At 35.5% G+C, this 24,628-nt stretch overlaps 1 protein-coding gene across 3 annotated transcripts in view; it reads left to right on the top strand.

Annotated features, from left to right (window-relative positions):
- LTN1 (listerin E3 ubiquitin protein ligase 1) overlaps positions 1 to 24,385 on the top strand; it is a 31,539-nt gene extending 7,154 nt beyond the window's left edge. The window contains exons 8-30 of one of the 3 annotated variants that reach the window (XM_041464009.1): positions 715 to 905; positions 2,049 to 2,190; positions 2,886 to 3,671; positions 4,161 to 4,202; positions 5,382 to 5,574; positions 7,957 to 8,196; positions 9,139 to 9,292; positions 9,545 to 9,695; positions 10,381 to 10,582; positions 11,473 to 11,632; positions 11,795 to 11,899; positions 12,152 to 12,294; positions 14,131 to 14,266; positions 15,372 to 15,516; positions 16,595 to 16,808; positions 17,082 to 17,319; positions 18,113 to 18,187; positions 18,797 to 18,983; positions 19,417 to 19,588; positions 20,869 to 21,089; positions 21,584 to 21,778; positions 22,415 to 22,582; positions 23,352 to 24,385. In XM_041464009.1, the coding sequence (XP_041319943.1) occupies positions 715 to 905; positions 2,049 to 2,190; positions 2,886 to 3,671; positions 4,161 to 4,202; positions 5,382 to 5,574; positions 7,957 to 8,196; positions 9,139 to 9,292; positions 9,545 to 9,695; positions 10,381 to 10,582; positions 11,473 to 11,632; positions 11,795 to 11,899; positions 12,152 to 12,294; positions 14,131 to 14,266; positions 15,372 to 15,516; positions 16,595 to 16,808; positions 17,082 to 17,319; positions 18,113 to 18,187; positions 18,797 to 18,983; positions 19,417 to 19,588; positions 20,869 to 21,089; positions 21,584 to 21,778; positions 22,415 to 22,582; positions 23,352 to 23,414 (4,323 nt within the window). In that variant the 3' untranslated portion in view covers positions 23,415 to 24,385. Of the gene's footprint in view, positions 1 to 714; positions 906 to 2,048; positions 2,191 to 2,885; positions 3,672 to 4,160; positions 4,203 to 5,381; positions 5,575 to 7,956; positions 8,197 to 9,138; positions 9,293 to 9,544; positions 9,696 to 10,380; positions 10,583 to 11,472; positions 11,633 to 11,794; positions 11,900 to 12,151; positions 12,295 to 14,130; positions 14,267 to 15,371; positions 15,517 to 16,594; positions 16,809 to 17,081; positions 17,320 to 18,112; positions 18,188 to 18,779; positions 18,984 to 19,416; positions 19,589 to 20,868; positions 21,090 to 21,583; positions 21,779 to 22,414; positions 22,583 to 23,351 lie in introns of those variants that run through there. The other 2 variants (XM_041464010.1, XM_041464011.1) reach the window with 2 other exon arrangements.
- The last annotated feature ends 243 nt before the right edge of the window (positions 24,386 to 24,628 follow it).

Raw genomic sequence — 24,628 nt, 5'->3', positions numbered from 1 at the left:
TAAGGGTTCTATAGATTTTTGGGCTTTTTTTGTGTTCCTTAAGTGAAACACTGGCTTTGAATTTATTAGCAGGATGAGTTGTTACCATAGACTGGGGTGCTTTGAGGGTTTAATGCTGCAGCTCCCTTTTGCAACTGCTGGAATGAACTGGAAGAAGTATTCTTGAAGAAAAACCCCTAAATAGTCTTTGTTCAGCTTGTTATAAATATAGGTACCTTGAACTATAATAGATATGATAATAAATAAAATAGATGACAAAAAAAAAATTAGGGAGGGGGAAGTGCCAAAGCAATTTCTAACCATCAGAAAATTTTTGAAGAGAGTTTTGCAGTTAGTGATACTTCCGAACTCAGTCATTGGTTTGCCTTGGTAATGAGAACTCAAAATTAAATACAGTATTAATTACCATAGTGATTCCTATGGAGCATCATGAAAGCATGATTAAAGAGAAACCTTTAATTGCAGTTGGCTAATAAGAAAGGTCAATTGATTTTAAACAGTGCAGAAATAGTTTTATCATGTTAACTTCACAAGCCAAAATAGGGAGAAAGTGATTTTAAAGATACTGGCAGGTGAGTAACTTAACAGAATTTAAATTTCACAATTACTTGTTTCAGCTATAATATGGGGATGTAGGTTAAATGGCTACCTTGGGGGTTCTTCTGAGGCAACATATTGTTGATTAATTTATAGTAAGTGAATTTCTTTCTGTAGGACTGTTGGAGTCATGTAAATGCCAGAAAAGGAGTTCTGCCAAAGCTCTGGACAGTGCTTCAAGGAGGTGGGCGAGGATTAGCTACTGTGATCTACCCAAACCTCTTGCCCTTCATTAGCAAGGTGCCTCCTGACGTTGTGGAACCGAAGCTGGAATACTTCAGAGTTTTTTTCAGCTCTATAATTCAAGGGTACGGACCACAAATTTATTTATTTGGAATCAGTCTCTTTTACATTTGGAAATAAAGAAACTAATCTTTAAGCATTTGAAGATAAATGAGATGGTATTTTTTAAATTATTTTCAAAATCCAAAACTGGAGTCAGTCCTTTGTGGCTGTTCCTGTCATCTTAAACCTTCAGCTTTCCTTTTGATTTTACTACATCTTCCTTACATGAAGCTTTCTTATCTTTCCTTGTCAAAGCTTTGTGTTTATTCCATGACAAATTTGAATATGGAACATTATTATAATTAAGAATCAGGGGATTAGCCTTGTGATAGTGACATTTCCTTATGCATGTACTGTAATTCTCATGATACTTGTTTTTAAAGGATGGAACTGCTTGTGCTTTGTGCCTTTAAAATACCTCAAAACCACCTTTCTATCAAATGTAATTTAAATGTGCACCTGTGCATTGCATACTCAAAAGCATATAGAAATTATTTAATGAAATGCTGAAATTTAATTTATTTTAAAAAAATGAAAAAAAAATCATTGCTGATGTTGGTGTGGAAATTAGCGGAGCTCTTGGAGAAGAGAGTTATGTAGGGGTTTGTTTGAAACGTGTATAGAATTTTATTACAGGTAGTACAATGATTGTAATTATTTCTGTGATCATTTGTGATCTAATATTCATTAAAAAGCAAAGAAATTGCAGGTTTTCTGACTCAAAACTGGGGAGACTGTCTTTAGGTGGTTTTCTTTTTTTTCCTCTTTTTTATTTTCTTCCTCTTATTTTTTTTCCTGCAATGACAAAAAGTGACACTCTCTGAACTTCTGTGGTGTGTGTGGAAAGTTGCAGAAGAGTTTTGACAGCCGTCTGAAACAGGAGACAGGGTGCTAGGCTGTATATGGTTTCTCTGTTTACATAGATCTTTTTTTTTTCTGAATGCTAAGACCGAATGAAGAATTTATTTTGATATAGGTTCTGTTAAATGCTTGGGTTTATCAACTTTCTAAAGTGACTTTATTTTGATCTGACTCCTGTAAATGACTCTATGATCCTGTATTCTCATAGTAGTGTCTGGATCAGGATAACTGAGGGTACATTGATAACATTCATACTGGGTTTCTTGGAAGCTGGGTTACTTGGTTTCTTCTGTGTCCTCTCACAGGTTGTCAAGTGAGAGGACAATAGCTAGTCCTTCAGAAAGTTCAGCAATTATAACTGCATTTACGGAGTGTCTGTGTTTTGCTGTACTACAGAAAGGAGAAGAAGACCAAAGCCAAATTCATCAAATGCTTATATGTGACCAGGTATTAATCAGAAATACATGTTGTGTGTACATTTAATAAGTCAATATTAAAGAGAAATGTGAATTTTAGGTGAGGATTTACTTCTCTGTTGAGAGTTTCCCTAGATTTTATGGAAAAAAACCATACAGAATTGTCAAGGCTGGAAAAGACCTTTGAGGTCATCCAGTCCCACTGTCAGCCCAGTACCAGCAAAATCACCCCCAGACCATGTCCTCAAGAGCCTCATCCAGGTGTCTCTTAAGCACCGCCTCCCTGGGCAACTTATTCCAATGCCTGACCACATTTCCAGTGATTTTTTTGTTTTTCAATACCTGGTCTGAATTTCCCCTGCTGTAATTTAAGGCCATTCTTTCTCATCCTTTCACTTGAGACCCAGCAGAAGAGACCCACCCCCACCTCCTTTCAGGGAGTTGTAGATAGCAATGTGTAATAAAAGTAAGGTTACTGAATTTAGGGGTTTTTTCTTCCTATGAAATCATCCTTTTTACTGTGCAATTACAGTTATATTTAAGGGGGAAAAAGTGTCTCCCATCCTGTATGTTTTTATAAAATGTTCAAACATAAATAATTCTGATATTTGCAGAGTTGCTTCCAGAATGTTTTTCAGAATTATATAATATCTTGGCATTATAAAGAGTAAAATGATTTTATAAATTGGATCACTGTTCTTTAATACATGTTTTTTGTCTTTATAGCTAATGCCTTTTGTCAATACTGTACTTAAGGAGCCCAAGTTACAAAGTGGACCATTATTTTATCAAATAGCAGAAATGCTGAGTTCCTGGGAAGCTAAAGCAGAACTCTCCAATGATGATGGCACAGATAAAGTTTTCCAGAAACTGTTGTCAGATTTTTGGGGCCATCTTTTAAAAATGTGTATACTTCATGTTGATAGGTTGGATGCTGACAAGAAATTACTGTTTGCCATATCTGGTATGCTAGAAATTCTTCAGAATCCGAAGAGTGCTATGAAACCAAACAATAGAAAATCTCTAAAAATCAGATTTACAGATGAGGTTGAATCTGAAAGGAGCACTGAGAGTCGAATGCTGATGGAAGTGAGAAATGGTGACTCTGAAATTCAGGCTGACTTGCAGCGAACGTCACGTCTAAGGAAAGAACCTCTGGAGAACTTAGTCTGCAACCTGGCTGAGCTGAGCATTGTGTATGTCAATGAACAGAAGTCAGAAGAGCATTTGAAATTTCTCTCTGCCCTGCTCAACACTTTTTCCTCAAACAGAGTTTTCCAAGTACTTCTAGAGCAGGGAAAAGATGTAAGACCTGCTCAGGCTGAATCACAAAATGAAGTGAAAGCTCATAACCGAAGTCCATGTGTACAATTTCTGTATCTGACTTTAATAACCTGGCTGAAAGAAGACTGGAGAAAAGACACCCATTTCCTGGTTGATATTTTATACAGTGTACTTCATTGTTGCAACAATAATGATGAAAGGAAAGTCATTCTTGATGATTTAACAAAGGTATGACTTGTACATGATGTTGTTAATTTTTATCAGAGTCATTACTGTTATTGTGGGCTATGGTTCACTAATAATCTTATTTTGGCACTGTTGCATGGATGATAATTGTACATGAATTTGGGTTAAGTTCTGCAGGTAAGGAAGGTAGTTTTTGGAAATTTGGACATGATAGGGTTGTGGTGAAAGGTTCTGTCCCTTTCTATATGGTCTAAATAATTTTTTAAAAGTATCATCATAATTTCTGTGCTCTTGCTTCTTTATACAGAGTACTTTAATAGTAGTCATTGGTAGCCTTTCATATAAATACAGTCCCTTACTGAATTTTGTGGGAGAGAAAGATTTGCAAGACAAAAATGATACAATCAATAACTTTGTTACTGAATTTTATCAGCTTCTACTTATGCCTACAGAACAGATAAAATGGCTTTATTGCTTCCTGTTCAGCAAAGATTTTTATTAAAACTTAGGGAATTTTGTTTTTCTTTTCAGATGGATCTGAAGTGGGTTATTTTTCTCCAGATAATTCAAAAGGTAAATACTAAGATCTTTTTTTGTTCTTGTTATGTGTAATTTTTAATAATTCTCTGATGTCAGCTTTGAGACTCACATGTGTTTGTAGTGGTAATTTCCATAGTTTGAAAATCTTACTCTTTCAGAGTAGTGTTTGATTTAAATGCATTTTATGCATTTAAGACTGGGGACAGTCTTAAAAATTAAATGATGATGCCAAAACAAAAGAATCTTTGTCCTGTCTGTTTTGGGTCAGTTTGCTTTTTGATCCAGAGGGATTCCTGATTTGTGGATCATCTATTCTAAGCTAGAGAGAATGGAGCTGGGGATTAGACCAATAATTTAAATTATTATTTATATCATCATCCCTACAAAGTGCTTATAAGGAAACGGTAGTATTCCATTTTTTCCCACTGAATATTGACAAACTGACACTTAAGTAATTCCATGGGATGAAATAGGAAGTGTATGATGAATTTTTGGACAAGAAGTCATAGCCCTTGACTTACAGTCCAGTACATAGACCACAGGATCTTCCCTCACATATGTTGTGTATTTTAGGAATACTGAGTTTTTGTGATTTTGTAACTTACAGTGGCTCATCAGCAAAATAAAGTTTTTGTGACCTTCTATTTATTCTTAGAGAAATTCAGGTGCTGCAAACAGTTTTTGTGTTTTAAATAGATTTTATTTCAGCCAACTTGGTCATCCAGAAGTTATTTTTCTAATTCCGGTGTAGGAATTTCCTGGGCTCTATAGCTGGAGGAGAAACTTAAAGGAAGCTTTTTCAGAAGGTGACTTTTTCACTCTGCAGTAGAGATCTGACCCAGCCATAAGTTGCTGTCTCTGACAAAAAGAAAGTTGGGGGATGTTGTTTCAGTTGTAAAATCCGAAGGCTGTTTGTGGCAGATTATATAATTCTCACTCTGTGTGTGCAAGTTTGACATACTAATCTTATGCTTAGTAATAAAAGTTAATAGTTAATAACAGGTTATGCAGAGCAGCTGTGGCTGCCTCATCCCTGGAAGTATTCAAGGCCAGATTGGATGGGGTTTGAAGCAGCCTGGTTTACTGCCCATGGCAGGGGCTTGGTACTTAAATTGGAACTTGGAAGATGATCTTTACGGTCCCTTCCAGCCCAAATCATTCTATTATTCTATACCCTCAAAAGATTCCGGGAATGTTTTTCTTGTGATCCAGGCATGCTCAGGCACAACGAAACTTTCCTTAGTCTCTGACTGGCTGAAAGGAGACACGCTTGGAGAAAGACTGGTAATGCTGGCAGATGATCTGTGTCATCTGAGCTTAAAACCTAGAGCAGCCTCATCAGGATCAGCCTCTCCAGAAATGTGGACCCTCCTGAGCCTGGTGTTGTCGCAGCACGTTAAAAGTGGTGAGCATATATAATCCTTGGAGTTCATGAAGTGTAAATGCTGCACTTATGCTTTGCATAAGGTAGAAAGAATTTGGGATCTTCCAGAATACTTCATGTAGAACATTTAGGCTTTCTCCTGGTGTTTTTTTGTTGGACTTTTTGTTTCTTAGTTTTGGGCTTTTTTATACTTAAGCCAGTTTACTACATCCAATTTAATTTTGTAAACACTAACTTGCAGCAGTAGCTGCCATTTTTTTAGTCCACATTGCTAAACAAGGGCAATGTTTAAAGAGAAGATTCGGATTTGCAAGTTTTGAAAACTTGAGGAAAATGTAAGTAAGCTTGATCTGTCAGCTGATGTGCTGTAAAATAATATGAATTTTTAAACCATACCATGTAAAATTTACCTTCAAAACTGGAATACTAAGTCAATTGTTATGGACCTATGTGTGTTTTAGTAATGCTTTATTACAGGACCTTTGAATTGTTTTAGCCATTTCCATTTATTTTTATGTATTTTAAAAACTCTGTGTATGCTCTTATGCTGTATATGTATTCTGATTTTTTTAATTAATAGCTATTATTAATAGCATCCTATTAATTTGCTAATAGCATCCTGTTTAATTTGTTTGCAATTTTAATATATAGACTTCCAGGGGAGTTCATTTTTCTTCATGTTTTCCATGTAAACTCAGCATTTGCTTTGATCCCTGTGGTGGCATATTTCAGTGTCAGTGGATGCTGTGCACATTCATGGTGCTTCCAAGTTTCAAAAATACACGCAGGCAGCTCACTGTAGTGCATGTTCTTAGACAAGGCATCCTAAAGGTGTCCTAAGATTGTTTTTTCTGTTACTGGAACTTCTGATGTAAAGGACTATCAGGAAAACCTGTTTCCTCTCTCCAAAGAGAGTTCAACAAATGTGCTTGTGAGTGTGTGATGTTCTAGGCCTGATTGTCCAGTGACTTTGCTTTTTGACTCTAGTGCCAGAGGCACTCCTGAGTTCATTTTCTGCTGGGTGGTGGGTGACCTGTTTTTAAATCATATTGACTGAAGCCTAAGAGATTTTGAGGAGCTTTGGTGGTTCTTGACTTAGTCATTAAAACCAAAGTATGTGGACTTTCAAAAGAATTTTTAAATGAGATCTCTTATCTAAGTTTCTTAAGCAGATTGTCTTAGAGAGAATAGGAGAGCCTTTCATGCATCAGTAGCCTATGATGAAAGGAATTAAAGGGGAAAAAGGATAAATAGTGAAAGGAAGATAATTGTTGCTGAAACTTCACAGACCCATAGCAGTGTGTTGTGATACTGAATGCTTAACTGATACAAAAGATTACAAAAGAAATCCAAAGCCAATAAATACTACGTGTATACATGGGAAGAACACAATTGTAACTGTATCAATTCAATGATAGACTCTGACCTGTTAAAACTCAAAAAGAGATCTTCAGTCATTGTGGTGTTTCCCTGTAAGCCACAGGTTGTAAGAAAGCGGTAAAAGAGGAATACAGTTTATTAGGAGCTGCTGTGAAAAGAACAGAGGACAAATGAAAATTATTACAGCATGTAGTCAATATACTGAATATGTAGTTAATATCTGGAATACTGCATGTAGTTTTGGTCACTGCAATATTCTTGTTCATGTTTGGTCACTTGCAATATTCTATATGCTTTTGAAAAGCATGTAATAGAATATGCCCAAAGAAATCTAGCAGGGATGGTTAGACAAGAAGTGGCTTCTGCTTGTAGAAGCAAGAAAACATACTAGAATTTGTCAGCTTCTAGTGGAAGTGATTAGGGATGGGGTTGTGCTTAAAAGCCATAAAATCTCAATTTGTATAGAAAATGCAAATAGTGAGAAATGTATCATCGTTTCTTTCAGTGGAAGAACATTAATTTCTAACACGTGCTTAGGCAGCACTCTTGAGGGCCGAGAAAAGTATACTTCTACATACAGTTTATAATTAAATAATGGAACTCATTGCTACAGGATACTGTGGAGTTTGAGGAAAAATGGAATTGGCTTGCTTGTATCCCATGAAAAAGGATCTAAGCATGTTTGTGGCTATATGCAATAGTACAGTGAAATCTTGGGCTCACAGTTGGTTGCCAAAAGCTAGGAGGGCATAAAAGGGGGAAGGATCACTTTGCACTTGCTCTGTCTTAAATACCTTTTTCAAAGCTGCTTCAGCTGGTTTAGAGGAAAGATACTTAGCAGTGTGAAATGTTGGCTGGTGTCTGTGAAATAGAAGAGTTTAGGTATCCATTAGACTGAAACACTTTATTTTGCATTCAAAATTAGTAAATAAAAATCAAATTGGTCTATATTAATATGACATTTTTGAATGGTCGTGTTTATCGAGCAATCAAAGCATATTGTCTTTTTCCTCTGCCCAATAGAATCATTGATTGGTGAAACCTTTGTTGAAAGGATTATTGATAAACTTCAAGCAGCTCTGTCTAAAGCGAAGGATCTTTCTGAAGCTGGAGATACTGAACCATCAGTATCTTTCATCTGCGACGTGGCCTCCAGCTTTTTCAGCTCAGTGAAAGGCTGTTTGCTGATGTCAGCCGCAGAAGACTTGCTCCTTACCATCTTCCAGCTGTGTGCTCAGAGGCAGGATGCAACACACTTAACAGGTAATCTGGAAAAAATACTTCAGCTGAGCTTTTTCATAGGTGGTGATTACATCTAAATTCTTCCTTTTCATGAAACAGAATCAAGTATGTGATAGAATACTGGGTTCACATACATTCAGCATTTGCGGCTGTAACTGATAAGAAAATCTGTGCTTTAATTTACAGTGCCCATAGTATCAAGTCCTGATATCAAGTTTTTGGACTGTTACAGAAGTTGTTTAAAGTCTATGAAATACAACAAATGAACTTTTTTTTTGTTCATTTTGCAATCTGGGGAGTCTATGAAAAAATGTGTACAGTCGCTTCTTTACAGATAAAATGTATTTATTCTGAAACCATTTATATTGGCCAAGTTGCCCAGACAAATTGTGATCCATGCCTCTCTCTATCCATGTCTCATGTTCAGACTGAGATGCTGATTTATATTCTTTGAATGCAGAATTTGAGAGTGTTTAATTGATACATGCATTTACTGAAATTAATACAAGTAAATACAATGTTTCAGTGTTGTCATAGAAGTGAAGTAGGGCAGTACTAGCTTGGAAGACACTGCTGCTTTATAAATGATGTTGATGTTGTGAATGTTCAACATCTTGGTAGAAAGATCTGTGGTTTTGAAGACTGTATGGACATAGGGTAGCAGACAACAAGAACATCACTCTAATTCTCAATTAAATTAAATCTCAATTAAATTAAATCTTAATTAAATTAAACCTGTGAGTCATAGTTAATTTAAAATTGCTCTTCAACAAGAAAGCTATGTATGTGCCTTTGATAGTTTTTGCATGTAACCACAGAAAAGAGAATTGTTTTCCTACTGTAGGACCTTTAGACATGTGATTGTTGCTATATGCTGTAGGTTGTAATTAGAGTTTATCTGTTTGTGATAGTTTTGCTTGTCCACTTATTGTTTTGTTTTCTTTTTTCTTTTCCCTACAATAGATGTACTTGTATGCAAGTTGAAACACACTTGGATGTCTGGTGTAAATTCACTTGTGCATCAGCTTCAGGGCACTCAGAAACAGAGCACCTTTTTGCTTAAAGCTGCACTGTGGGTCAAGAACCAAGTTCAATGTTCCTCTTTGGATGTTCAAAGGTAATTGGGATTCACATCTCTTCCATAATGTGTCGTTCTCCAAAACAAACCAGGATCAGTGCTATAACAGCCTTTATTTAATTGACATTTGTATTACTGAGAAACTTTTCAGCCTATTGGAGGCAGTGGGTAGAGCAGAACTTACACTACCCCTGGTACAGCATGTATGGAGCATTGTATCAATGGAAAATAGGCAGGTGGCTCTTAATGAGTAGTGCCAAACTTGTTTGCAGCGTTTTCTCCTTTTCTCAGTCTTCAGGTTTTGATCTCTGCAGTCAGTGATTTGTTCCTGAAGCTCATGGAAGCTGATGGACAGTCTGGATATCTTGTGAGAGCTTTTGTTGAGCATGTGACACCGAACAAAATTGAGTGGGGGAAATTGCACGAGTCTCTGTGCTCTGAGGTATGGAAATGATAATGGATTGCACAGTGTGGTCAATCTTTCCTCAAGCCTCTGTCTCCTAGGGTGGTAAGCTTTCTTTCTTATATGGCACTGCACTTATGAGTACCATATGTTTGTGCAGAGGTTCCTGTCAGCCTTTGTCTATAAGGAGGATAAAATCTCTGTTTATGGACCCATCCAGTACTACTGGAGAAAAATCAAATCCATGAAATTACCCTTTTCTGTGCAGAACACCAGCCACGTGCTTTACAGTTCAGGAATTTTATCTGACAAAGTATACATTGTGAAGATGTTTTTATCTGAAGTTAATTCTTCATAAAGATTAATTTTGTGAAAGACACCAATATCTGCAGAAGAATATGGTTTGCTATCTATCAACAAAATGCTGACATACATAGAGTAGAGAGTGGGGAAGGACATAAATTTGCCATGCAGCCACCAGTAACCCTACAGTTTCTTGTAAAATACATAGAGTTCTAAAGAAATGTATTTGTTGCTGAGCAGCAGTACAGTTCCAAATTACTGCTGTGCAGTTAGGTTTTTAATACACTGGAGTGGGTCATCCTCACCATTGTGCTTTTGATACAAATGTGTATGTTTCATGGTAGTTTCTTAATAATTCTGAATTTTCAAGGTTAAACAGATCAAAGTATTTTTTCATACTCTTTTTATGCACGTATTACAGTGGATGCACAAGCCTCTTTTGGAAGGAAGGCTTAGTATAAATTCCGAACCTCTGGGATCAATTGTCAAGCTGTGTGGCACAACTAAACTTCCAGGCCATCTGTGTACTTCAGCCTTATTAAGTAAAATTGTACTTCTTCAACTGAAAAATAGTGTAGTCCATGGAAATCATGATGCTGAAAGAAAGAAAATTGCTAATATAAGTAAGTTACAATGGTAAAACTTAAAGGAATTTTATTTTGTAGTAGTTGTAACCTGAATTGAAAATTAGAAATGTATAGTTAAAGTTTGGCATACAGGTATGAGAAATTAACTCATTTTTTGTTGCCTTTTTTTCTTTTATTTTTTTTTTTTAATGTTCAGGTCTCCTTTAAAAGTAGATTTTATATTCCTGGGACCTCTTTTGGTTATATACATCCTGTCTCAATAGAACTTTGAACTGGGAGAAGTATGAATTTTCAAAACTTCAGATGTGTTCATTGCCAAAACACACCGTGCATTGGCATGAGTAGGCAACAAGAACTGCATCCCTCCATTGAGGGTTTAACCAGAATGTAAAGATAGTTTGAGACAACAACTTTTCTTAATTCCATGAGGTGGAATCTAGTTTCCTTTTATTTTCAAGAATGCTCAAATTAAATGCAGCATTATCAAATTAACAATTCTATCTCCAGCATTCTAACCATGATGGGAAGTGTAATTGTATTGTGTGGGTCTTTGTAAGCTGATGAAGGAACCACATGCTAGCACTTAGGAAATTTACTTGGTTTTCTTCTGGACTTAGGTATTGACTGTCTTGTCTGCACGAAATATATGTTAAAGGGGGAGAACAGAGAGGAGTCATGTCATGCTTAATTTGCTTTAAAATTTCTTGACTATCTATAACAGATTACTGTAGCTTTTTTTTCTCTGGTATGTTATGATACAATGGCAAATATTCAGTTTGTGCTCTGAAGCACCTGAGATTGCATGTAAAAATAATATCTTTAATGCATTAAAAGCATATTTTAAAAGAACAACAAAAACTTGGCCTGAAACTTCTTGCTTATGCAAGTCAGTAGTCATTTATAAACAACAGATGTTATTTAATTAGTTGCAGAACTGTTATATTCCCTACAATGGATTGAAGAATTGGAGAATCCTCCTTATCTGCTTCTGGAATATCTTCATATGTTAGAAGAGATGCACATCACATATGAGGAGTTCAGTACTCTGAGTAGTACAGCTAGCCTGCAGCAAACTATATTTGACAGGTATGTGAGAACAAGTGAAACAACTCTTAGCTCTGTTGGCACAGTTTGTATTTTATAGAGTGCCACTATATATCCATATGTGTGTTGATTCACCACAAATGCTTTTGTGGTGAGCCCTGAGCATCTGTATATATTAACCAGGGTATTTCTTCTTCTTTGAAGATCAGAGGAACATGGAAGACTCTGGTCCTTAACCATGGCCAAAGTGATCCGTGCTGAGAATGCTGTATCCTGGGAGAGGAAAGAACTTTTCAAGACAACAGAAGGGTATCTTAATACTGCTGCCTATAAACTTGCAGTTTGTTGTGAATGTTGATAGTGTGAAATGATCCTGATTCTGACCATTGCAGCTGAAAGCTGAAAATTAAGATACTTGTGTATGGCATGTGAAAGTCAGACTTGGTTTAGCACATGGGATTGGTTATGTCAGAGGATATTGCCTCATTATGAACTGATACTTTGCTTCCTAGTTCATTTTTTGTGTTCCTTTCATTCTTGGTGTTTTGCTTGTATGAATAGGTTCCTTCCATTAACAGAGGGCAGATTGCATACACTTCAGTGTTTATCATCTTTCTTAATTGAGGAAGAAAAGAAGGAACTTGTCTTCCATTGTGTGGCCAAACTTATGACATGTACACAGGCAGAGCTTTCCAGCACTGATGGTGAGTATGTTCTTACCTCAGTCTAGTTCATTAGAATTCAAGAACATTATTTTGTAATAAAGTTTGCTTTTAGATAAAACATATTTACTATAATATAGTTTTTCCTATAAAGAAATGCTTTCTCAATTTGCCTTTTTCTTCTAGACTGTTTGGCATTGTAATTTTCTGCCTCATTCAGAAAGTAAAAGCCTGACTGCCAGATACAAAATTAGAATGAAAATATTCAGGCTGTTATTATTAAAAGCATCATGATGTTGCTGTACTTCTAATTTGATCTATCTTATATAAGCATGTCTGTAAACATCAAAGTTTTCAGTGAACCATTTAGGCTTTACACAGCATGCAAAAATACTACTGTTGCCAACTGGTCATGATTGTCTTCAGATAGTTTGTCAAGAACTCTTTCACAGTTTACACACATATAATTTTTGAGTAGCTCCTCCAGCTGAAAACTGTACTACATTAAATGTCTGCAGCTGTGAAAAATTACCTAAGAGGTGGTTGAGATGCATTATGATACTGCTTTGAATACAGCCACTTAATTTGGGTCTATAGCCACCCTATTTGGATCTAAGTTTTCACAAACTTGCTGCTTTTCAAGAAAATTATTTGGAAATGCTCACATACAGTCCTTCTATCTGTATGAATTAGATGTCATTTAAGAGGAAAGTCCTTTCTGGTTTTGTCCCTTACTGCTTTTGTGTGTACTTGTGCATACTCTTACTGATCAGTCTATATGGAAACTGAAATGTATGGTTTTTATTTTGTAACAGAACTGTGCTTAACTAAATTGAAAAAACCTATCTTTGATTTCTTTAAACTGTGGACATCTGTCCCTTGGCAGTGTTTTCAGGATTTCAGATGAGTTCTTCAAATGGATGTTCTTCAGGTGTGAAAATGATCAGTGTTAGTGCCATACAGAAATTGAGAGGAATCTTAAAGATCTCTACTGTGGTAGTTTTCTACTCTTTCAACTTAGTTGAGGCTTTCTGGCTTTCTAAGTGAACCAGTGAGGCAAACAAATGTGTCTGTGAAACTTTGAACAGAAGAAAATGGAAGAATCCTCACTCCACCTCTGTTATGGAGGCCTTTTATTTGTAATTGGTGCTTCCCTTCTATTACTTCTCAATTTCCTAGGCAATCCTGAGCAGAACATATATGTCCAAATTCACATTAAGTGGGATGTAGGTTGTAGGCTTACCATTCCAATGTTGTCTTTTCATTTCAGCAGCTGAAAAAAAATGCTGCTGAACTTGTTTAAGTGAAGCAGGGGTATGTTTGGTTGGTTTTGCTATGCATATGTGATACTTTACCTTATTTTTTTGTCATTGTGCTTGTTGGAAATGTTCGTTTTCTCCAAGAAACCTAGATAAATACAGTTCTTCTTAAAAATGGAAAAGAGTACTAATGCAACAGTTGTACTTCACTCTAAAAGTAAAAATTAACATTCTGACTAGAACTGCAATTAACATTCCAATAATATTAGAATTCAAACTTTCAGTTGCATTGTCTTAATTATCTGCCCAAATTATTGCTTAGCTTACTGTATTTTTAGTAGCGCAAAGAAATTTCATTGTTTGCAGGTATCTTTCCTTTTTTTAGATTTTATAAACTATCACTTAATCTTATAGGAGCTGTTTATTTTAAAAAGTTTGGATTAGATATTGTATTTTGATTTAACAATGACATTAGTGGATTAACTGTTCAAAGAAGAAAGCTTAGGTATTATCCAAACTGTCTTACAATATTAAACTTAAGTTCTGTTGACAAACATTCTAATGTTTGTTTTGTCTTGATAATTAAGACTATTGAGTTTACATTTTTATTATGTCATAGGAGCATTTGGGTGTCTTTCCATTTTGAACTCCTGCTTGAAGGATAGAAGTATTGATTGTGATCATCTACTACCTGCAGTACTGAAAATCATAATGTCTTGGAAAAATGATAATGAGGACAGCTTTCTCTTTAGCTGGTAGGTGCAACTTTGAGATAATTTGACTTTTTTTCTTATTTCTAAGACAAGAGTTTAAAAATACAGATTAGTTATTAATTAAAATAAAATCAATCTGTACAACTGCCATCTACTGCTCTAATATTACATACTTAAACTTTTGTAGAAACTTTGGCTTAGTATATCTGTCTTTAGGTAATCACTAACTCATACTGCAGAAAAGTACCGGGAAGGCTGGGAAACTGAGGAGCACTGTAAATGCTTTTGAAAGATGTCAACTGTTGTCAAATGCATTCAGAACTGACCAACTTTTGTAGGTGTTGCTGGATGTTCAGTTCCAAGTTCTGATTGTTTATTTTGGTAGTGGGAAAAAAACTTGCATGCCAGACTTAGCTGTCTTTTAAAATTCTGGACCCAAAAATGTAACTTGAAATGCTTCCAGCAAGGAGTGAAAATATAGTTAGATTAATTTTTTTTTACTATAGTGAGAAAAATCCAGGCAACAAAGTTTCAAAATAATCATAAAACCATTGAGTGTTCTGGGTTGGAAGGGACCTTAAAGCTCATGCAGTTCCACCCCTGCCATGGGCAGGGACACCTTCCATAAGACCAAGTTGCTCCAAGATCCATCCAGCCTGGGCTTGAACACTTCCAGGAATGGGGCAGCCACAGCTCCTCTGGCAACCTGTGCCAGGCTCTCCCTCACAGGGAAGAATTTCTTCCTACTAATCTAAACCTATAACATAACATCATATCATATCATGTCATATCATATGATATATAATATTTGCACACTTGAGAGCTAATAATTTTTCCTAAATCAGTAACTTAAAATGATTGTTTTTCTTGCACTTATTTAATTAAAATTGCTGAAATTCATAGTTTATGTCAGTATATCGATTGAGCAAATGTTTAAATTGTAGAAATGCATGAATCTGTAATTTAGGACTCTTCTTTAGACTTGGCAGCTAACTCTACCTTTGAAAGACAGAATATCAAAAGCACATAGGACACAGCATGGTGGTGCCAGACAAATTTGTCTTGTGAGGAGGAGTGAAAGCAAGAATATAAATACTCAGGTCTACAACATGAATCTATATAAGCTTTGGTTGTATTTTTATTACAGCAGTCTGAAAGAAACAAGTGCTCAATTGCTGGGTTTCAACATTGAGATGATGCGTTACCTTCCCTTGTTGCTGAAATATTCTGCAGCTCCTTTGGCTGATGATGAGTGGGACTTTTTGATGTGCTCCATGCTGGCTTGGTTAGAGGTAATTGGAAGCATCTTCACTTTTAATGTTCTTACCTTTTTGATTATTCCCTGAATATGGCAATGACACTGTAATCTCAGCCAAATACGTGACACAATGGTAAGAATAATTGCACAAAATCCTGTTTATGTTGGACTTTGGACAAAGATTTTAAAGCACAAGCAGTTATACTGTTCTGTTTCTTTTTGTGTATGGAGATAAAATCAGCTCACTCTTCAAGTAATATGATATTTAATAATGGCATTGGTAGTTGGAGAATAATTTTGAAATATATCTGCTGTAGGTCTCTATCTTGAAAAATAATATTTCTTTAAAACACAGTTTAACATGATACATCAAAATTAGTGGAATGAAAAGCAGTGTCTGCATTTCAATATCTAAGTGATCACATGAAATATCAAAGGTATATTCTAATGCTGTTAGGAAGGAGGACAGTAGTGTCAGTAGTCAGATGACTACTTCCTGATTAATCAAATAAATATCCAGAATGTGTCACTCTCTGTCACCTATGCATTTAGAAGGGCAGGCTGGAAACTTCATGTGACCTTTCTTGGTCTCAGGATTAATCTTACCTAATGGTACATGCCTCAAAACTACGTATTTTGTTTAAAAACAAACAACAAACTTATAAGAAAAACTTGTTGTGTAGACTAAGTAGGGAATATTTTTAATTGATAATGATACTCCTTTCTGACAGAACTAGTAAGAACAAAGATAGAAAGAAAGCAGCTGCGTTGGGGGAGAGGAAATATTCGCCTGATAGCCACTTAGATAATTTCCAGTTTTTAGTAGTATGTTGTCCATTGAATTTTCTTTTTGTCATTATAAGGAAGGTTATATAATGGAAACAATCCACGGTTCTAAATGTTGGTGAGACTTGGAAATTCGTTTCAGGAAGTCCTATTGAAGTACAAATTCTTTTTGTAAATGCACCTCCCTGACCCACAGAATTTTTGAATGGTTCTTGCAATTGAATTGTCTTTGAAATTACACTTTCTGGTGTAGACAGGAAATGTCAAACATATTTCAAAGCAAACTTATGGTTAAGGAATCTTCCTCTGTGTTTATTTCCTTCTAGACAACAAGTGAAAGCCATTTGCTTTACCATATTCCGCTTGTGCAGATTTTTGCTTGTGTCAGTTGTGACTTGGCATCTGCCCTTAGCGCTTACTTTGAGGCTGCAGCTCCTAACAACACTGCAAATCTTCCTAAGAACTTGGTCAGTGAATGGAAAGAATTCTTTTCTGAAGGAATTCACAATTTGCTGTTACCCTTGTTGGTGAAAATCACAGGCAAGTATATGACAAGGGGATAACAGCCAGGCTGTTCTGAAATAGAACTGAACAGGCTGCATTTTGAATTTACAGAAATATAATGTAAATAGAGTTTATAACAACTCAGTTTTTTTAACATTCACACGTTAATTAGTAAAGTGATTGCATATAACATAGAGATTGTTAAGATTAGATGAAACCTGCCAAGTGCAATCTTGAGTTGTTTCCAGCAGAACTTGTTTATGGTATCTTCTATACGTTCTGCATCACAGCTTGTCTTCTTTTAAATAGGAGAAACCAAAGATGCATCAGAAGGCTCTTTTCAGAACTCTGTGTTATCATCTTTGGGTGAAGCTCTAACTTACATCTCAAAGGAACAGTTCTTAAACCATAAGCTGCCACCGAAGTTTGTTGCAGGCCAGAAGACAAATCTTCCAGATAAACTCCAGACTCTACTGAACACACTCTCTCCATTGTTGCTTTTCCGGGCTCGACCTGTACAGGTTTCTGTCTACCATATGCTGCATAAGTAAGAAGCACCAAATTTTTCACTCTCATTGCCTCTCAACACTCCTGCCCCTTTTTTTAAAAAAAATCTGCTATAGAATATGCACTTGTAGCAAAATCATGTTCCACTATGGGAAAAAATCCTTAACTGGGCAATTTATGTTCTTTTTTGGAGGACACTATATAAGACTTTGAATGCTAAAGTTAATTCTATTAACAGACTTAAGAAAGGTATTTATCTTTAGCCCTTATTTTAGCACTCATAGAATCCTAAAATGTAAACTGAAATATTCTGGGTTTTATTTGGGCCTGACACTACCATTAAATAGTATGACGTTTTTTATTTTCATTAATTTAGGTAAGAAAGTGAATATAGATAGGTAGTGTTGCTGTGAACTTCTTGGATATTTCTAATACTCAGAAAGACAATACAGAATTTGTAAAAGATGTGCATTTGGCTCCCCAGAATGTAGATTGCAAGGCAGATGGCTTAAGCCAGCCACCATTATCTTTCACTTACACTGAAGCATAAAGTTGTAGTAGCTTTATTCTGATAGAAAATTTTATTTTAGCATGGCTCAGGAAAAGGGGTCTGGAAAGAGAAGTGAGCAAGGATACATGCTTGTTGAGCCATCTTTGCAATGGTGACATGTCTCTGAAAGATTTTGTGTTGTTGTTAAGGAATAATTGCCATTATTTTATTGCCTGTCAGAATGTTGATGTTGATAAGCAAAGAACTGTGCATCACATATGTTAAAATAGTTTATTAAAATTATTTTCAAATTAAATCTGATTTCCTTTTCATATTTCTGTAGATTAATGCCTGAATTGCCTAAATTTGATGATGAAGATCTCAAGTCCTATGGTGATGAAGAGGAGGAATTGGCATTGTGTGTATTTTTTCCCTCACTTTATAAGACTGTCTTCCATATTTTTAAAATGTGTTAAAAGATTGAAATTTGCAGCTGAATGGCTGTCAGCCAGGAGATCCAGTGAATCCAGTGTCAGCCAGCTTGAATCCAGTGAATTCTCTGGTTTGAAGAGGGAATACAGTAACTGGTTAAAACTCCTTTTTAACCTCAGCCCAATGATTAAAACCTTTCCTAACTGCAGAGATGCAAAAGGCTTTTCAATCCAGAGCCAGCAGTGATTAGGAGATCATTGTTCAGTTGCTCCTTTGTTGGTGTGACTCCAGAGAAAGCAAGCAAAGCAGCTATCCATGATGTAGCTTAAATCAGATCAGCCATAGACCACTCCCAGATGAAGTGATCAGCATTCAGTTTAAATTTGTCTTCTAAGAAGGTAAAAACACCAACTATCCTATTCAGGGAAAAAGAAGAAAATTTTAAAAGAGTAAATTTCCTATAATAAAAGGCTTATTTTATGTTCTGTGTGCATGGCTTTACTTTCATGACTTTCTAGGAAGGGTATGACCTTAATTTCAGTTCATGCTGTGCTCAAGATTTGATTTTACTATTCCAGATAATATTTTTCCACAGATCACCTCCAGCAGCTCTTATGTCTATCCTGGCCACTCAAGAACTCCTGCTAGAAAACATCCTGGAATGCATTCCAGTTGGAGAATTTGCAGTTATTCAACCCCTGAGTGATGAGTTCTGCCTTGTTCTAGGATATCTTCTCACTTGGAAGCTAATATTAGCTTTCTTTAAAGCAGCTTCTTCTCAGGTATATTTTCAGAGTATTTTCTTTTCAACTGCATTTCTTAACCTACTTATTTAGTTTCAGTCTCAAAGTTTCATCCAGCCTTTTAATTATGTAACTTCTTATTCCTTGTTTCTGTGAAATTAGTGAAAATTCTGAAAGCACCAATAGACTTAGATTTCTGCACCGCTGTATTTGAGGATGGTAAAATTAGAGCAATGAATAACTAAGACTCATGAAAAGATTACTCTTTCTTGCATTTTCAAACAAACTTGGTACATGTTATAATCTTCTAATCATTCAAAATGGTGCAGAGAACTAAACTTGTTTTCTAAACACTACTTCTGAATCACAGTGTTGCTCTTCCTCTCTGCAAGGACATATTTGTATTATTTACAGAGTAAGCTGTATTTACCATGTTTCGGTTTTTTTGTGATTTTTTTTTTAATGCTACCAGCTACGAGTTCTCTACTCACAATACCTTAGAAGAACTAAAAGCTTGAATAAACTGCTTTATCACTTGTTCAGGCTTATGCCTGAAAACCCTGTCTTTTCTGGGCCAACTTCAGAAGTTCCAAATAAGGACACAAAAACCTTTTTTACTGAAGAGCTTCATTTAGACGTCAAAGGTTAGTAAAAACTGTGCATTTGAGAGAGTTGTAATATTTGAATAAGGTTTTCTTCTTAAAAATACTTATTTAGAAAATCTTACCAATAAAACAAATACACAGAGAGACAAATACATACATATGTTTAATAATCTTTGGCTAACACTCCCCGTTTGAAACTTAACCAAAGTTGACATGTTTATCAGAGAAACCAAGAAAAACAAAACTCAGCAATAATACATTGCTACTATTGAATCATGAACAATTCCAAAACACTAGAAATGTGTGATCTATTCTGGAACCATTGCTTCTAGAAATGTTTTTTTAATATTAAAGAAATTTTTAATATTTTCTTGTATTTTAATATATAAACTCAAAATATTAAAAACCATTTTAATATATATATAGTAAATGTTTGAGATGTTAAATTGTGTATTGTTTTTGTCATGCTGTTCAAAAGACCCAGTTAATCAGTGATGATGAGAGAAGATATGCTGCTTTTTTTAGCTGAGAAACATGAAAAAGGGAATTAGATTTTTAAGTCCCTTCACTTAATTTTTTTAATGTACCTATGTAGATATAAGCAAGGAAATGGAGTTTCCATTTCTTAATTTTTCTCTTTAACATCACTGTATGTTGCAGAACAATTTATCTGGATGACAATAAGAAAGAATTACTAACATGACATCCCAAGGGAAAGTCTTCCCTTTACTCATCATAGAATCATTAAGACCTCTGGGATCATCCAAGTTCACCCTTTGAACACCACCATGTCCCCTAAACCATATCACAAAGTGCCCTGTCTGCATGTTTTTTGAGCACTGCCAGGGATGGTGACTCCACCACTTCCCTGGGTAGCCTGTTCCAATGCTTATCCACTCCTCCAGCAAAGAATGATTTGCTAATATCCAACCTGAACTTCTGTTTGTGAAACTTGACATGCCTGCAAAGCTCAGCTGTCCTCCAAACACCTTACTGTTTGTTCACTCCAAAGTGAGTGTTCTGTGATTTCTACAATATAAAATTATTGTTGATTCCTGGGGTCCACTTGGAACAGTTCAGTCTCTAAATTAGAAGGTGAATTCTGAGGTGTAGAGTATCAGGCTGAGGAACAAAAAAACCAGCTGGCTGAAGAAGGGCTGAGTCAAACAAGCCCTTAGAATAGCAATAATGGGAACATGTACATGAAATTCTAAGTACCACAGTTATATTGGAATCAGAATTTTGTAAGTGGTATGGAGGCACCAACATCCGTGACTAATGTATTAAGAGCATTTCAACACCTTTTCTTTCCCTCCCAGGGACAGGGGTGCTGTCATCCCAGATCCCACACTTGGCCTGCTCTGTGTACCATATAACACTGAAAGATCTGCCAGCCATGGTGAGGCTGTGGTGGAATAGCTGTGAGAAGCGTGTCTTCAATGTTGTGGATAAATTCACAAGCAAATACGTCAGCAGTGTGCTCTCTTCCCAGGAAATATCTTCTGTTCAGACTAGCACACAGTTATTTAATGGCATGACAGTAAGACTTTTTGTCCTTTCTTTTTATTTACTTGAGTTTTTTGCAAACATTTCAGGAAATTTTACTTCTCAGAACCGGACTGTGGTTCTGTTTTATATGATTGCAATTTTGTTGTTCTAAATGACTGATTAAACATAATTGTGCTTGGTATCAATAAATTGATGTTTATTAATATTCTGCTTGGAAATAATATGAAAGAATGGATTTCAGGATGTTGAAGAATTTGAGGAAGTAATTGGAAAGTACTGCTATCAAGATACTACTTTTTGTTTATTAAAAGATGTAATCAATCAGTAGATTGGAAACTGGGTGGTAATTCCTTTTTAGTTTACTGAGATATGAGTAGATTTTTGTTTTCTTTAAAAAAAGTGTTTACCATACCTAAGAAAATAATTTAATATGTATAGTAATGTGTTTATAATATATATATATATATATACACAAAGACTAGAGATGCTGAGTGGCATTTTTTAATACGTGTATTTTTTTCAAAGGTAAAAGCTCGGTCTGCAGCACGAGAAGTCATTGCAACCTATTCCGTTGATGATATCTTTATTGAACTAATAATACAGCTTCCATCAAATTATCCACTGGGATCCATAACAGTTGAGAGTGGAAAGAGGGTTGGTGTAGCTGTACAGCAGTGGCGCAATTGGATGCTACAGTTAAGCACATATCTTACGCATCAGGTAAATTTCAATAAAGTTCTTAGTTTTGAAAACTTAATAAGAAAAACATTCCTAGTAATGCAGTATTGTATAGATCTGTGTAATAGGTCTCATTAGATTGCAAAGATCTTCGTAGAATTGGGTCACTCTTACCATCTGCTTTCCTCCAGATACATAAACAGAAGTAAAATGACCAGCCTACAAGGTCCTGTTAAATCTAGAGCCCAAGTTGAAAATTTGGATCTCTTAAAGATGTGGCCCAGTGTTTGTCCTGCGTGACAGTACCATCTCAACTAAAATTTGAAAAAAATACAAACAAACAAATGACAACAACAAAAATCAAAACAAAAAACCCCATCTGTGGAATTCTCTAAAAGACTGATGGTTGCTGAAATTGCATCATCTGTGGTTAGACCAAAACAAAGCAGTGACTGAAAATTTCAAAATCTGTTTTTAAGTGCTCCTGAATATGCTCTTCCTGCATTGTTGAATACTCACTTTTCTATAGATCAGAGTATTATAAATGATGCACTGCATGTATTGCATGTCATTTCAGATTATAAATCCTTCAGGCTTTGTTTCCTTCATGCTTTTATGATTACAAAGGAATAGTTCAAAGGAGTTCTACAGTATTAACAGCTCTTTTCCCTCTGTTAGAATGGAAGTATTATGGAAGGCTTGTCTTTGTGGAAAAATAATGTGGATAAACGTTTTGAAGGCGTTGAAGATTGCATGATCTGTTTTTCAGTCATTCACGGTTCAAACTATTCTCTTCCCAAAAAAGCTTGCAGAACATGCAAGAAGAAGTTTCATTCAGCTTGCTTGGTAAGTACCTGGAGTAATTCTTTTTTAATAGGCAAAATACCTTAGAATCATAGAGCAGTTTGGGTCGGAAGGGACCTTAAAGCTTATCTGTTCCATCCCTCTTCTGCTAGACCAGGTTGTCCAAGCCCCATCCAGCCTGGCTATCCATATAGTTTAAACCACAAATTTCTACTGTATTACCAACAATTTTCCACTTTGTCATTGGAGTATCTGGGATTACCTGCACTCATAAATTATTTCTGTGGATTTTGTACTAAGATGTAAGGGCAGGTAATGAAAGAAGAGCTGCTACACAGTGTATGTCTAATAGGTATATATACAAATACATATGTACATATATACATGCATACATGTGCAAGTGAAAAGGGTTTTTTTACTGTTTCTTATTGTTTGTTTTTTTTTTAAGTATAGGTAATGTTTTGATAGTTACATTCACAGAATCACAAAATTAACTAGGTTAGAAAAGACATTTGAGATTGAGTCCAACCTATGACCTAACACCACCTTGTCAGTTGGACTGTGACACTAAGTGCCACATCCAGTCTTTTCTTAAACATCTTCAGGGACAGTGACTCCATCACCTCCCTGGGCAGCCCAATCCCATGCCCAATCACTATTTCTGTGAAGAACTTCCTATTGTCCAGTCTAAATCTGCCCTGGTGCAGCTTAACACAGATCCCTGGCAATAATGGTTGTTGTTTATGATGTACTAGTGTTTCTTTACTCAGCTTGCCTTTGGATATTAAACAGATGTATTTATCTTTTCCAGTACAAATGGTTCTCATCCAGCAACAAATCCACATGTCCACTCTGTCGAGAGACATTCTTGTGAAAAAAAATGTTTGTTCTTCTTTCTGTGAGCTAAATAAGAAATAAAGAGCAGGCAATAAACTGTATGTTGAAAGAAGTTAACTATTTGGAAATAATGTCAGTTACTTTAAATTCTTCACTAGAGGAATACGACACACTTAACTCTGGACTAGCTTTTTGTAAACTTGAAGATTCTTCTTTGATATAAAGAAGTATATAACAATAATTTATTTTAATTGGTATATTTTTAAGATATATTAAAAATTTCAGAAATAATGTGGAGTTATGTCTGAAAAGTGGTGTTTAAGCCACAGCATATTTAATTAAAACCTCTTATTTTAGGCATATTCTAACATGGTGTTATGTAATTAACCCAAGTGATACCTCTTAATATAATAGCTGAATATAACATAGGTAGTATAAAGATTTGATTTTTGATTATAATGCATTCATAATAGTCCCTTTTTGGGGGGGAAGAAAGAATGTTGTTGCTGACATTAAGGCATGAAACTATGGCGATAATCTGTTAAAGTGTAAAATTTAAACATAGCCTCTTCTAATAAAGTGAACTTTCACCTTTCAAAGTTTCTGTCTGCCAAAACTCCCCAACCATCCAGTAGCCTAAAATCATGAAAACCCAGAAGCCCAACTAAGTAGAGAGAGCACAATCATTCCTGCATGACAATGACACCATCTATTTATTGCTGATTGGCTTTTAAAGAGAAGGCAGATGCACCGATCAGTTCTTGTTTGTCTTCATGGGCTGGCAAATTAGCTATCACTGAATGTCTACTGTACTTCCACTGTCCTAGAATAATAAGGACTCTTAAGTGAACATCCAGATGTATCAGAATTTAATAGCCTTCAACTATACATTTTTTTCATGCCGTTTTTTTTAATAGTGGTAGCATACTAGTATATTCCAACTTGGATGGTATTTATGGTGGGTTTCTTTGAAAAGTCAATAAAAGTGGGGAATAAATAATAAATAAATTTTGTCTGTCTTGTAGTCTCTGGTTTGCTATCTCTTCCTGTGTGTGATAAACTATTTTAGAAATGAATTGTATAGATTTTCAGATGCTGAGTTTGTAGCATGGTCAGTTGGCTGTACCACAACAGCTATTATTTTAGATTTTTAGCTGTTGATAAATGGAGTCTGTATTTTTAACAGGTAATGCTGGGCTGCCAGAGGAGAAATTCCTTGACCTTTTGTTTTGAGTAGGTGAGAATGGAAAG

The sequence above is a fragment of the Pyrgilauda ruficollis genome, unplaced genomic scaffold (assembly GCF_017590135.1).
Source record: "Pyrgilauda ruficollis isolate IOZ18807 unplaced genomic scaffold, ASM1759013v1 scaffold17, whole genome shotgun sequence".
Taxonomy (NCBI): domain Eukaryota; kingdom Metazoa; phylum Chordata; class Aves; order Passeriformes; family Passeridae; genus Pyrgilauda; species Pyrgilauda ruficollis.
Note: the sequence above shows the minus strand (reverse complement) of the source record. Positions and strands in the feature narration are given on the sequence as shown.